General features: G+C 42.0%; 2 protein-coding genes across 2 annotated transcripts in view; one reads left to right on the top strand and one right to left on the bottom strand.

Annotated features, from left to right (window-relative positions):
* LOC148083052 (NACHT, LRR and PYD domains-containing protein 3-like) overlaps positions 1-3,156 on the top strand; it is a 177,604-nt gene extending 174,448 nt beyond the window's left edge. The window contains exons 16-19 of the mRNA XM_087786174.1: positions 1,196-1,369; positions 1,430-1,603; positions 1,911-1,957; positions 2,391-3,156. Of these exons, the coding sequence (XP_087642300.1) occupies positions 1,196-1,369; positions 1,430-1,603; positions 1,911-1,957; positions 2,391-2,932 (937 nt within the window). The 3' untranslated portion in view covers positions 2,933-3,156. The remainder of the gene's footprint in view (positions 1-1,195; positions 1,370-1,429; positions 1,604-1,910; positions 1,958-2,390) is intronic.
* A 1,081-nt stretch (positions 3,157-4,237) lies between these two features.
* On the bottom strand, positions 4,238-6,419 carry LOC148083051 (exostosin-1c-like). The gene is made up of 4 exons (XM_087785718.1): positions 6,399-6,419; positions 5,587-5,747; positions 4,488-4,659; positions 4,238-4,420 (listed from the first exon to the last, which is right to left on the bottom strand). Exons 1-4 carry the CDS (start codon positions 6,417-6,419, stop codon positions 4,238-4,240), a joined length of 537 nt encoding a protein of 178 aa, XP_087641844.1.
* Positions 6,420-14,163: the final 7,744 nt, after the last annotated feature.

Here is a 14,163-nt window from a genome sequence, read left to right as displayed (position 1 = left end):
GTGGAGTTACACAACACCAGTATTAGTGGAGTTACACACCTGTGTGAGTGGAGTTACACAACAACAGTGTGAGTCGAGTTACACAACACCAGTGTGAGTGGAGTTACACAACAGTGTGAGTGGAGTTACACACCAGTGTGAGTGGAGTTACACAACACCAGTGTGAGTGGAGTTACACAACATCAGTGTGAGTGGAGTTCCACAACACCAGTGTGAGTGGAGTTACACAACACCAGTGTGAGTGGAGTTACACAACAACAGTATGAGTGGAGTTACACAACAGTGTGAGTGGAGTTACACAACATCAGTGTGAGTGGAGTTACACAACACCAGTGTGAGTGGAGTTACACAACACCAGTGTGAGTGGAGTTACACAACAACAGTGTGAGTGGAGTTACACAACAGTGTGAGTGGAGTTACACAACAGTGTGAGTGGAGTTACACACCACCAGTGTGAGTGGAGTTACACAACACCAGTGTGAGTGGAGTTACACAACAACAGTATGAGTGGAGTTACACAACAGTGTGAGTGGAGTTACACAACAGTGTGAGTGGAGTTACACAACAGTGTGAGTGGAGTTACACAACAGTATGAGTTGAGTTACACAACAGTGTGAGTGGAGTTACACAACAGTGTGAGTGGAGTTACACAACAGTGTGAGTGGAGTTACACAACACCAGTGTGAGTGGAGTTACACAACAGTGTGAGTGGAGTTACACAACAGTGTGAGTGGAGTTACACAACAGTGTGAGTGGAGTTACACAACAGTGTGAGTGGAGTTACACACCAGTGAGAGTGGAGTTACACAACAGTGTGAGTGGAGTTACACAACAGTGTGAGTGGAGTTACACACCAGTGTGAGTGGAGTTACACAACAGTGTGAGTGGAGTTACACAACAGTGTGAGTGGAGTTACACAACACTAACACTAACACTGACATTAAACACAAACACACATCAATCCTCTCACAACAGTGAGTCATGTGATCATTTATACATCAAGTGTTGAACTGATGAAAACTTCATTATTTCATGTGTTGATCAAGTTGATCTTGATTGAAATCAAAGTCTTCAAATGTTCACACAATCATGTGATGATCTTATGAACGTCAAGAGTTCAGTGTTTCCTCCAATCAAGGCTTTCAAGGCAAAATAGAGAAAAAGTCTCTCGTTGACGTTTCCGTCTCTTTCACAGGCTGATCTGCTGTCGACTGTCAGAGAGAAGTTGTTCACTTCTGTCCTCAGTCCTCAGCTCTCCGTCCTCTAGTCTGACTCAACTGGACCTGAGTCTCAACAACCTGAAGGATCCAGGAGTGGAGCTGCTGTCTGCTGGACTGAAGAGTCCACACTGTCACCTGGAGACTCTCAGGTCAGAACATCATGTCTTCAGTTCTTCTGATTTAATGAAACTGTTTCTCCTTCATTACAGTCTGTCAGCGTGTCTGATCTCAGCAGGAGGTTGTTCTTCTCTGGCCTCAGCTCTGACATCTAACCCGTCCCATCTGAGAGAGCTGGACCTGAGCTTCAATCATCCAGGAGGACCAGGACTGGAGCTGCTGTCTGCTGGACTGGAGAGTCCAGACTGGAGGCTGGAGACTCTCAGGTATGGACGGAGCAGCAGAACTCACTGACTGAGCTCCAAAGATCTACTGAACATGTGATCAGAAGCAGAGAGATGTGAGTGTGTGACGCTGCTCAGACTCTTCATCTGAACTGAGCACATGAATCCAACTCTCAGAGCTTCTCCATGTTCTCCTGCTGGACACCAGTGGAAGAACAAGGAGACAGTGGAGACTGAGCGAGTGTTTCTAGATCCATCTTTGTTGTGGTCCACACAGTCATGAAAGAACGTCCACTTAGCAGCATCTGAAGTCAAATGAATCTGATCTTCTCAATGTTTCTTCCTCCAGGCTGGATCACTGTGGACCACAGAGGTTAACATCTGGACTGAAGATGTGTAAGTTTGATTTGATTGATGGATGAGAACTCCTTGACTCTATCAGCTTCTAGTGGAGCAGTTGTGATGTTGAGATGTTGTTACACTTGAATCTGCTGATGGAGCTTCATCAAGTCCAGGATGATGGTGGAGATGAACACAGAGATGTTTCAAGAACATGAAGAAACATCATGTTAGCTTCATGCTAGTTTAGCTGCTGACTTGATATGGACACACTGGTGTCAATCAAATGATGATTCTGGGATGTTCCTCCTGGTTCTTCTCTTGAGGTGGTCCCAGTCTCAGAAGACTGTTGACTTCACTTTGATGATGATCTCCACTAGATGTCAACAAACAGAGCAGCCCTCCCTGGCTTGCTGGGACACGGAGTCCATGATTGTCTTGAAGTGAAAGTTCTTCGACCATCATCACCTCTCGTGTCTTCTTCTCTCAGACTTCCGTCCACTCTCACTGGACCCGGACACAGCACACCGGCGCCTCCTACTGTCCAAGGACAACAGGACGGTGGAACTTGTGCCGCAGGATCAGGATTATCTGGACCATCCCGACAGATTCCACCGGTGTCTTCAGGTGATGAGCAGAGAAGCTGTGACTGGACCATGTTACTGGGAGCTGGAGTGGAGAGGAGGAGCTTCTATCGCACTGACTCTCAGAAGAGACGGAGGGAAAGAAGACGAGTCTGAGTTTGGACAGAACCGTTATTCCTGGAGTCTGAGCTGCTCTGATGATGAAGGATATAAATTCTATCACGATAAGAAAGAAACTGTCATCAAGAGTCAAGAAGTTTCTCACAGAGTAGGAGTGATGATGAACTTTATTGAACCTGGATATTTAAACTTCTACAGTGTCTCCTCTGATGGACAGAAACTTCTCGCCACCTTCTTCATCTCCACTGAACCTTTGTACCTGGGATTTGGACTCACAGAGGTTCCTGGTTCTGGTTCCTCAGTGTGTGTGTGTGACCTGAGTGTGTGAGTGTGTTCCTCCAACACACTTGTGTTGCTGCTGTCAATCATCATTAAAGTGCTGACAGTGATGATGGAAGAAATCTGCTCCTGAAACAAACGTGTTGATCTGAATGTTGTTGAAGAAACTCTTTCATCACTTGTTGAGTCGACTGAAGACTTGAAGTTCAGTGGAGCACGAGTCACTCATGATGTTCATCATGTTTAATAAAACATTTGCTTTAAAACTTTCAAGAGACTCAAGGTCACTTCACAATAAAAGGTTAGAAAGAAGGTCAGACAGGTAGATGTGAGGTCAGACGGGTAGATGTGAGGTCAGACAGGTAGATGTGAGGTCAGACAGGTAGATGTGAGGTCAGACGGGTAGATGTGAGGTCAGACGGGTAGATGTGAGGTCAGACGGGTAGATGTGAGGTCAGACGGGTAGATGTGAGGTCAGACGGGTAGATGTGAGGTCAGACGGGTAGATGTGAGGTCAGACGGGTAGATGTGAGGTCAGACAGGTAGATGTGAGGTCAGACGGGTAGATGTGAGGTCAGACAGGTAGATGTGAGGTCAGACAGGTAGATGTGAGGTCAGACGGGTAGATGTGAGGTCAGACGGGTAGATGTGAGGTCAGACAGGTAGATGTGAGGTCAGACAGGTAGATGTGAGGTCAGACAGGTAGATGTGAGGTCAGACGGGTAGATGTGAGGTCAGACGGGTAGATGTGAGGTCAGACAGGTAGATGTGAGGTCAGACAGGTAGATGTGAGGTCAGACGGGTAGATGTGAGGTCAGACAGGTAGATGTGAGGTCAGACAGGTAGATGTGAGGTCAGACAGGTAGATGTGAGGTCAGACGGGTAGATGTGAGGTCAGACGGGTAGATGTGAGGTCAGACAGGTAGATGTGAGGTCAGACGGGTAGATGTGAGGTCAGACAGGGTTAAATCAAACACCAGAGTTGATTAGAATCTATTTATTTATTGAACCTTTTGTGGAATCACCTCCTTTGATCGACAACCATCAGTTCTGACACACACACACACACACACGCACACGCACACACACGCACACACACACACACGCACACACACACACACACACACACACACACACACACACACACACACACACACACACACACACACACACACACACACACACACACACACACACACACACACACACACACACACACACACACATCATCATCAGAACCGTCACAAGGCTTCAGAGAAAGTTCTAGAAGTTCTTCTTCATCTGGACTCGTGGCTCCAGAGACAGTCCTCCAGGGTCTGTCGTCTGGTCCAGCCTCCAGTCCTGTCTCCCATGTTCACGCTCTCTCCAGGTCCTTGTACTTCTTGCGGAACACGGACACCTGGTCCTTGAAGAGCACCGGGTCCAGGCGCAGCTGCGAGTGCACCAGAGGCATGTAGCCAAACCAGCTGAAGGTGTTGATGCACTCCTGCCGCTGACTGAAGTGCTCGGGGTCGACCCAAGGAACCGTCCTGGTGCCCTGGTGAGCCAAGAGAAGGTGGTGAGACTAAGAGCATCGGCAGGATCTCAGGAAGAGGAGCGCCCACCTGTGGACCCGGGAGCTCCTTGGACTGCTTCCTCTGGGCCACTTTGATTGGCGGCAGGTGCGTCGCAGCAGAGACCAGGAAGTTCATGAGGATGTCCTCGCAGTTGCACGAGCGGTCCACCAGAGTTCTCAGGGACTGGGGCAGGTAATGAGTGAACAGGTAGTGGTAGTACCTGCGAACATATGCAGAGTTTGAAACATGTTACCACAGTCCTATGAAACTGCTGTTCTCAGAGCGAACACTAGAGGTCGCTTCAGACTCACAGACTTCTTGTCCATCAGATCAGAAGTTCAACCTTTAACGTCTGAACATTTGTTTCTTTATTATTCAGTAAACCATAAAAACAATCGATACAAAACTACTTCCAAGCTTTTCAACTTAAAAATATATATTTTTATTATAGAAACTTTAGGATTAAAGAATTAATGTTTTACGATATTAAGGCTTAAACTCAAAAAGATGATTCAATAGAAGAAAACGGTTCAAATAAAGGAAAAATGTTAAAAAGCATTTTTTCTTGAACTAAATGTTTGGTTTTGAAAAAACTTTTGATGATATTGTTTTTCATCAAAATCCACTTTCTTTTATTCATTTATTTTATTGTGCAAGTGATGTGTTTGATTGACTTTTTAATGTTAGTAAATCGTTTGTGTCATTCTTTTATTTTATTGGACAGACTTGTAGAGGCTCATGTTCTTCTGTTGAATTATCTGTGAAATCATGGTTTATTCTTGAGATTCTTCTCTTAATGATGACGTTTAAGTGTTTGAACAGTTTATAAAACGCTTGATGTGTCAGTGGATCTTATTCCTGCCGTGATGAGCTTCATTCATGTCGCAGTATGACGTGATGATGGACTAGAGCTCAGATGATGGAACCCTGGATTCAGGAGATGTTCACCCTCGACATGGTGAAGAGAGAACCACACGTTGAGCTGGAGCGACTTTACTTTCAGCCTGTTTTGAACTCTGTGGCTCTGATGGAGGTCCAGCTGACAGCAGCACATGCCGAGCGTCTGTAACGGAGACTATTGAGACTTGTCTGGACGAACAACAGCTCCACGTCGGCCTCAGATGGAAGAAGTTCTTCAGGTGGTCACCTGTGGTAGAAAGCAGCTCCAGTCAGCACGATGGAGTAGTCGTTGGTCCACTTGGACGTGTAGCCCCAGGCGTGTTTCAGGGGGTCCCAGAAGTGACTCCTGGGCGGGTAACCCACGATCCTCTCGGGGAAGCTCCTCCACACCAGGAAGGCGAAGTTGACCTGAATGACAAGACTCAATCCTGAAGCTCCTCCTTCTCGCCATCGTGTCCACAAACCTCACTGGTCAGCAGAACCGTGTCCTCGTCCAGGCTCAGCACAGATTCTGTTTCTCCTCAGAAAGTACAGTATACTCTGAACTTTCTTATACACATGGTCTGTGTGAGTTTACTGTCCAGCAACACACCGAGGTACAACTTGTCGCCTTTCATTGACACTGGACATGGCTTTGTCCTGGACCTCCCAAAGTCCAGCTCCTTGGTCTTTGAGGTGTTCAGCTGCAAGTGGTTCCTCTCACTCCAGTCCACAAAGTCATGTATCAGACTTCTGTACTCGTCTTCGCTGTTGTCCCTGATGCATACAACAATGGCAGTGTCGTCAGCAACCTCTGGACGAGACTCAGCTCGGAGTTGTAGCAAATGTCTGAAGTGTAGATGGTAAAGAGGAGAGGGGCCAGTACTATCCCCTGAGGTGCTCATGTACTGGTCACCACAGTGAGTCTTCCAGCCTGACATACTGCAGTCCATCAGTGAGATAGTCTGAGATCCAGGTGACCAGACCAGGGTCCACATGCATCTTTGTCAGTTTGTCCTGCAGCAGAGTGGGCTGGGTGGTGATAAAGGCACTAGAAAAGTCCAGGATCAGGATCCTTACTGAGCCACTTCCTTTATCCATGTGGGAGTACGTCCGATGCAGGAGGTGAAGGATGGCCTCTTCTACACCAACTGGCCGGTAGGACAATGCAGGGGGGCTTGTACATGCTGGACATGTGGCCTGAGATGTTTGAAGACCAGCCACTCCAGTGTCTTCATCAGCTGTGACGTCAGTGCCACCGGTCTGTAATCATTCAGCTCGCTCGGCCGGATCTTTTTCAGGACTGGAACTATACAGGAAGTCTTCCACAGGGTTGGTACTTTCCCCAGCATCGCTTCACCTCCTGCTTTGCTGACCTCATGGCGTCTCTGTCCCAGCTCCTGAAAGCTGCCTTCTCTCTGTTAAGGACATCCTTGACCTCCTTTGTTACCCACGGTTTATTATTGGGGAAACAGCGGACAGTCTCAGCAGGGGCGACAACGTCTGAGCAGAAATTCAAATATATAATCTGTTATACACTGTTATACTACTCCCTAGATGTCCTCTAGGGACTTCAGCAGCACATCCCAGTCTGTGGTGTCAAAGCAGTCTCTGATGGCGTCCTCCACAGCTGGTGTCCACTTTCTGATTGTCTTGGGTTACAGTCTCTGCACCAGAGGAGTGTATTGTGTCGAGGTGGACCACGTTATGATCGGACCTTCCAAGTGGAGGAAGAGGTTTGGTTCTGTACGCCTCCTTCAAGTTGGAATAAAGTAGGTACATTGTCCTGTCATTCCTGGTGGGAGAATCCACCGACTGGTGAAAAGTAGGCAGTGTAGAGTCCAGGTTAGCATGATTATAATCTCCAGAGATGATGGTAAAAGCGTCACAAAGTAACAGTATAAGTAGAATTAGCAGAAGTAGAAGCAGTAGTATGATTAGTAGTAATAGAACAAGTAGAATTAGTAGTAGAATTAGTAGTAAAAGTACAAGTAGAATTATAAGTAAAAGTACAAGTAGAATTAGTAGCAAAAAAACAAGTGCTCAAGGGACAGTGCTGTCACCTTTCCTTTTTTCCCTCTACACGGCGGACTTTACCTATGACTCCAGCAGCTGTCACCTCCAGAAGTTTTCTGACGACTCGGCCATTGTGGGCTGCGTGTCTAGGGGGGGCGAGCTGGAGTACAGGTCAGTCATCAAGGACTTTGTTGACTGGTGTGAGAGCAACTACCTTTGCTTAAACACTGGTAAGACAAGGGAGATGGTGATTGACTTCAGGAAAAAGGCCCCACCACATCAACCGGTGAGCATCCAGGGCTCGGACATTGAGCTGGTGGACAGCTTCAAATAGCTGGGTGTTCACCTCAACAATAAACTGAACTGGTCCACACATATCAACGCCGTGTATAAGAAGGGCTGAAGTCGCCTCCACCTCCTGGGGAGACTGAGGTCCTTCGGAGTGTGCAGACCACTATTAAGGACTTTCTATGACTCCGTGGTAGCCTCTGCTATCCACTACGCTGTGGTCTGCTGGGGAGCAGGCAGCACGGACCGGGACAGGAAGAGACTGAACAGGCTGGTCACGAGGGCCGGCTCTGTCCTGGGAGAGAGGAGGACACTCTCCAGACTATCCTCCATCAGGGACAACACTCTCCACCCACTGCACCTGACCGTGGAGGAGCAGCTCCTTCAGTGGCTCAGGCCCCCCAGTGTAGGACGGAGCGTTATAGAAGGTCCTTCATCCCAACTGGTGTCAGGATATTTAACTCTTTACTTTAAATATCCTGATGTTAATCCGTAGTGTGTTTTTCTTCTCGTGTGTTTTTAGTTTCTGTTTTTATTTTATTTTATTTTATTTTATTCTGTTAATAATGTTAATTTTCTAATATTGTAAATAATTTGTATATTTTTAAGATCGTTTTATTTTATTATCTTTTTTATTATTTCTTTTTTTCCTTGGACTTTATTTTCGTTGTGCTGTTGTAAAAGTGTGTTTCCCCTCTGGGGATGAATAAACGTATTCTATTCTATTCTAGTAGTAGAAGTAGTAGAAGCAATAGTATAATTAGTAGTTAAAGTACAAGTATAATTAGTAGTAGTAGAAGTAGTAGAATCAATAGTATAATTATTAGTAAAATAACAAGTAGAATTAGTAGGAGTAGAAGTAGTTGAAGCAGTAGTATAATTAGTTGTACAAATATAATTATTAGTGTAAGTACAAGTATAATTAGAAGTAAAAGAACAAGTATAATTAGTTGGAGTAGAAGTAGTAGAAGCAATAGTAGAATTATTAGTAAAAGAAAAAGTGGAATTAGTAGTAGTCAAAACGGTAATATAATAGGTAGTAAAAGTAGAAGTAGAAATATAGTAAAACTACAAGTAGAATTACTAGTAAAAGTACAAGTATAATTATTAGTAAAAGTACAAGTATAATTAGTAGTAAAAGTAGAAGAAGTATGATTATAACTAGTAAATTCAGTAGTTGAATTAGTTGTAAAAGTATAAATAGTATAAGTAAGTAGTAACAGCAGTAGTGTTATTATTAGTAGAAGTAGTATAAATTATAAGTAGTATGTATAAGTAGTAAAACCAATAGTAGAATGAGTAGTTAAAATACAAGTATTAAAATCAGTAGTATATGTATAAGTAGTATACATTGTAAGGAAATGACAACTTTACTGTAATCAATCATCTAGATTTAACACACATTTCAAATAGTCACTTCATTAACTGATAATCTTTTATATTTAATTCATATTAAATTATCATTGTCTTGCATTGCATTCACTTAAACTAAACTCAAACTACTCAGGTTCACATCCACGGTCAGGTCACACACACAGAAAGATTAAACAATCCCAGATTCCCAGCAAGTCTGTGTGAACCTGTTTGAGAACTCACACTGAAAGACACAACAGGCCAGCAAGTCGCTGGGAACAGACTCTCTCTAGAAGACAACAACCTTTGGTAAATTTCCACAATGACCACGTGCGGCGGCCATCTTAGAATCAAGTGTTTACATCTACTGACCAATCCTCGATTCACAATTGACTAGAGGCGTTAACCTGAATATTCTACTATAAAGATCCACCATTTTGTGAGATCTTTGCGTTCTGGCATCCGAAGACGTCTGCGATAAATCTCTCTGCTTGCTAGCGCCGTGTTCACGTAAGTTTGTCTCTGACTTATGTGCATAATTCACTAAATGAGCATTTTTCTTAAACTCATCCATGTGTCTGTCCTTCATTTTCCACCACCACGTACGAGGCTGGGGAGGGGTCGGTTCACCGGAACACAAAATCCCCACAAAATATAAGTAATAAAAGCAGTAGTAGAACTAGTATTCAGCATATTTCAACAACAGTTACCATAATAAAGTAGTAACAGAGATTCAAAGTACTTCACTGATACTAAAATAAAAACTCTGAATCGTCCACATGAAGAACTTTGTTCTCTAGAAAACAAGCTCTGCTAACTTGACTTGAGGAGCTTCTTTTGTCTGGTCCTGGTAGAACGAGGAACCTTCGTCCTCACAATCCTCCTCAGACACACTTGTCTCATCACCTTCACCCGGATGTGTTTAGAAATATGGATGTAAACAGTTCAGATGCTTCATCTTTGCTGTTCTTCAAGGTCAGAAAAGCAAACCAATAACTTTCGCCAAGGCTAAGAAATTAGTAACAAAAGCAGTGAAACGGTTTCCGCTTCCGTCTTCCGTGGCACAGAATTATGTCACAGAGGGACAACTGTGACAACAGTTATGGACAACTGTTAGCCACACTGTGAGAGTCTTATGAAATTTCTGTTCCTGCTCTACACACAACAATTAAAATAGGTAAAATAAACGTATACCACATCCAACGCAAGTAACGTCACTTGATCACTATTGTTCCTGTGGGCAGATTATCCGTACACCAGGCTATTATACAATAACTCCAAATCGTGGTTGGAGGCGATCCTTTAAAAATAATTGGGTAGCTAAGCCAAAATTTAAGGTTGGAGTTTTGAATGTTTGAATCCTCGTTGGGTAGAAGCTCGTACCACAGTCGTGATTTTCCATTTGTTTAGGCCTAAAAAATAAAGTTTGCAGTGGTGTGAACACTGAAACTAACAAACATGTATTGGAAGACGGTTAGTCTTTAATTAAAGTTTAGGTACCACAGTTTAAGTTTTAACACTTTTGATAATTACGCAGCTGTCAGCTGGGCTCACACAAGAGAAAGAAGGGGGCTTTAGCTTGACTCAGATAAGGTGAAATAGAGAAAGGAGGGGCTGTGGGTTGTGGGTTGATCATACACACACACATGCAGAATGGATCCCTAGGTCATTGGGGGGTCAGAGGTGCAGAGAGAGAGAGACAAAGATAGGAGCTTTGGGGAATATTCACTTTAGGAATCTCTGTTTAAAAGTTTTGGTCAGAGCCAATACACAAATATTTTAGGTTATAACCAAAATTTAGCAATTTATCAGCACCAATTATGTAGTAATGTTATATATGTTCTTTATAAAAAGCTTTATTTCCGAACATCCAAGTTCTGGTCGATTTAACTTTAAAATTGCCTCTAGGTAAAATTTAGCTGAAGTTGGAGCACCACCCTATGATTTTATAGTACAAGGGAAACTATTAAATGTTCTTGGATACTAATTCATTAATTATGAAACACTTGTTTTAATAAATCTCATTTACTGAAGATACTACTTGTTGTCATGATTATCTGTTCTTTACTGAGTAAGAGGCTCTTAAATTGATTATACAAAAATTGTAAAGGCAACTGATGTACTTTTTCATAAGATTTATTGAAAGATACAAAGAGAAAAGAGAACAGTTAAGAACAATTTAATGGAATGATGATGCTTTGATATCATGGAAGGAACAATATTACTCCTCTCGTGCTCCTGATTGGTGGATGACATCTGATTCCTCAACCCCACATTGGCTGGAGATGGTCCACCCCTCTGTCCTTTGGATTTCTCTCCTCCTTCGAATTGACTTTGAAACTTCTTTTATTTGACGTTATAGAACGATCTAAGGCTCACATAAGATGCTAACTTATCATACCTTCCCAGCTCTTTCTAAGGATCACAATGATATCAAACATTACATGTTAGGAAAGCACAGTATTGATATGTATGTTCAAACACTATATACACATCAAAGCACTTTTATATTGTGTGGAAACACACACTCACAAATACACATATACTCACATGCGTGTGGATATATAATAATCAAAATGTGGGAACCATTATTGAATCATTAGGTGTGTATGACATTTGATTAATGGTGACCTGTCATTGTGACCTGCTATGTAACTTGATGTTCTGATTCTGAGAGGGAATTCACTGGGGGGCAGATAGCGAGACAGACAAAACACATCTTGCTGACACACTGGAACACATCGTCCCAGGGTCCTGTTTTATCAGCTAACTGACGTTTGTACCGCGATTGACACATGTAACCAACATCCTGGACAACGTGAGCCGTCAGACGAAGAACCACACCTCTATAATTAACTGTCTTGAATTTTATTGGCTTGTTTGAATATGTAATCACACATTGTTTTCTTTCAATAAAACGAAGCCGCACTGTGGGGCTTGTCAGAACTTTCCTCGGATCCGGCTGGGCAGTAGCAAGTGCAGTTTGCGGAAACTGTAGTACTGGAGTTCTCCCCTTTTGCAAAACGTTGATTCGAAAAGACCATTCTGTCTCTTCTAAGTTCTTCCTCCATCCATTTCATCTTTTACGTGAAGGCAGCGATTCGTGTTCCGGGACGGTTTATTGAAAGATACAAAAGAGAGTGTGTGTGTGATCAGCGACCCCCCGGAAATTGTTTCATAACAATATACCATGGGGGCTCGAGCTTTCAGCCGCTCCGCCCCACGCCTCTGGAACAGCCTTCCCCCGGACATCAGAAATATGGACTCACTTCTCACCTTCAAATCCCACCTTAAAACTCATTTATTTAGGCAGACATACTCACCAATGGACTGAAAATCTGCTGCAAGCTCTGTGCTTTTTAACTTGTTTTTCATTGTGTTTTTGCATTGTTTTCTGATTGTTAGGCGACCTTGAGTGCCCTGAAAGGCGCCATATAAAATAAATGTATTATTATTATTATTATTATATATATATATATATATATAGTTCATGTGACTTCCTTCTGTGGCGTCTCTTTACCAGAACAGATTTTATTGAACAAGAAAAAGACATTTAATATTCTGAAAAGTCATCTGGTCATTCTGCTCTTCTGGTCATGATGTCTTTTGACCATGTGTAAAATGGCCTTTTCAGAGTAAACTGTCGGGTCCACCAGAATATTTAGGAGCCGAGTTATGTGCTTTACTCGCGGAACCAGAGGGCGAGAAAATCGCATCAAGTCATGTTATTTTGATGAACAATGTTTGGCTAAAACATGAATGTTTCTTATGATAAACAAGAGGGAAATGTTAAAGAATTGATGTTGCTTTTATAGTCGTATCACAATATACATGTAGTCATGCTTGCTGCTGCTCACACTGAGCATGAAGGAATGTGGCCAATTAGAGTTGAGTTTCTAGAGAAATGAGTTATGCCACGCTCACTGACTCATAGAGAAAACTGTTTTTTGCTGGCTGCGTCCAGAAAATCCCTGACACAGACCACACTTCAGAACCTCTGAGCTGTGTTGCCACATGGACACCTACCACTCTGTGTCGTCGGACCACCTCCTGCTCCGTCAGGTCCGACCTGTGGACGATCAGTTCAAGGAACCTCTGAGATGATCTGGTGTCTATCAACTCACCCGGTGAACTTCAGACAGTGAGCCTCGTCGTCCCAGACCCAGCTGTTGGCAGCTTGTTCGTTCTTCTTCTTCGCCTTCTTCTTCTTGCTGGACAAACTGCTGATCTGGGACGACCACGGACTGTTGGGTGAAGACGTGAACGATTGTTGAGCCATTAGAACCTCAGACTGACCAGTGAAAGAACTCTCAAAGGTCTGTTTGATTATAGTTGAAAATGGTTTGATTATAGTTGATAATTGTTTGATTATAGTTGAAAATTGTTTGATTATAGTTGAAAATAGTTTTGATTATAGTTGAAAATTGTTTGATTATAGTTGAAAATAGTTGATTACAGTTGAAAATTGTTTTGATTATAGTTGATAATTGTTTGATTATAGTTGAAAATAGTTGATTACAGTTGAAAATTGTTTTGATTATAGTTGATAATTGTTTGATTATAGTTGAAAATAGTTGATTACAGTTGAAAATTGTTTTGATTATAGTTGAAAATTGTTTGATTATAGTTTAAATTGTTTGATTATAGTTGAAAATGGTTTGAGTATAGTTGATAATTGTTTGATTATAGTTGAAAATTGTTTGATTATAGTTGATAATTGTTTGATTATAGTTGAAAATAGTTGATTACAGTTGAAAATTGTTTTGATTATAGTTGAAAATTGTTTGATTATAGTTTAAATTGTTTGATTATAGTTGAAAATTGTTTGATTACAGTTGAAAATTGTTTGATTATAGTTTAAATTGTTTGATTATAGTTGAAAATTGTTTGATTATAGTTTAAATTGTTTGATTATAGTTGAAAATTGTTTGATTACAGTTGAAAATTGTTTGATTATAGTTTAAATTGTTTGATTATAGTTGAAAATTGTTTGATTATAGTTTAAATTGTTTGATTATAGTTGAAAATTGTTTGATTATAGTTTAAATTGTTTGATTATAGTTGAAAATTGTTTGATTACAGTTGAAAATTGTTTGATTATAGTTTAAATTGTTTGATTATAGTTGAAAATTGTTTGATTATAGTTTAAATTGTTTGATTATAGTTGAAAATTGTTTGATTACTAAAG

The sequence above is a fragment of the Callionymus lyra genome, chromosome 3 (assembly GCF_982586985.1).
Source record: "Callionymus lyra chromosome 3, fCalLyr1.hap1.1, whole genome shotgun sequence".
Classification (NCBI taxonomy): Eukaryota; Metazoa; Chordata; class Actinopteri; order Syngnathiformes; family Callionymidae; genus Callionymus; species Callionymus lyra.
Note: the sequence above shows the minus strand (reverse complement) of the source record. Positions and strands in the feature narration are given on the sequence as shown.

What these genes read in the sequence shown, in the direction of transcription:
- LOC148083051 (XM_087785718.1), bottom strand. Translation starts at nt 6,419, where the DNA reads ATGGATAAAGGAAGTGGCTCA. An exon ending in TGGATAAAGGAAGTGGCTCA is followed by an intron (nt 5,748 to 6,398) that starts GTAAGGATCCTG and finishes CTTGTCATTCAG; the next exon opens with GTCAACTTCGCCTTCCTGGT. An exon ending in AGGAGCTCCCGGGTCCACAG is followed by an intron (nt 4,421 to 4,487) that starts GTGGGCGCTCCT and finishes TTGGCTCACCAG; the next exon opens with GGCACCAGGACGGTTCCTTG.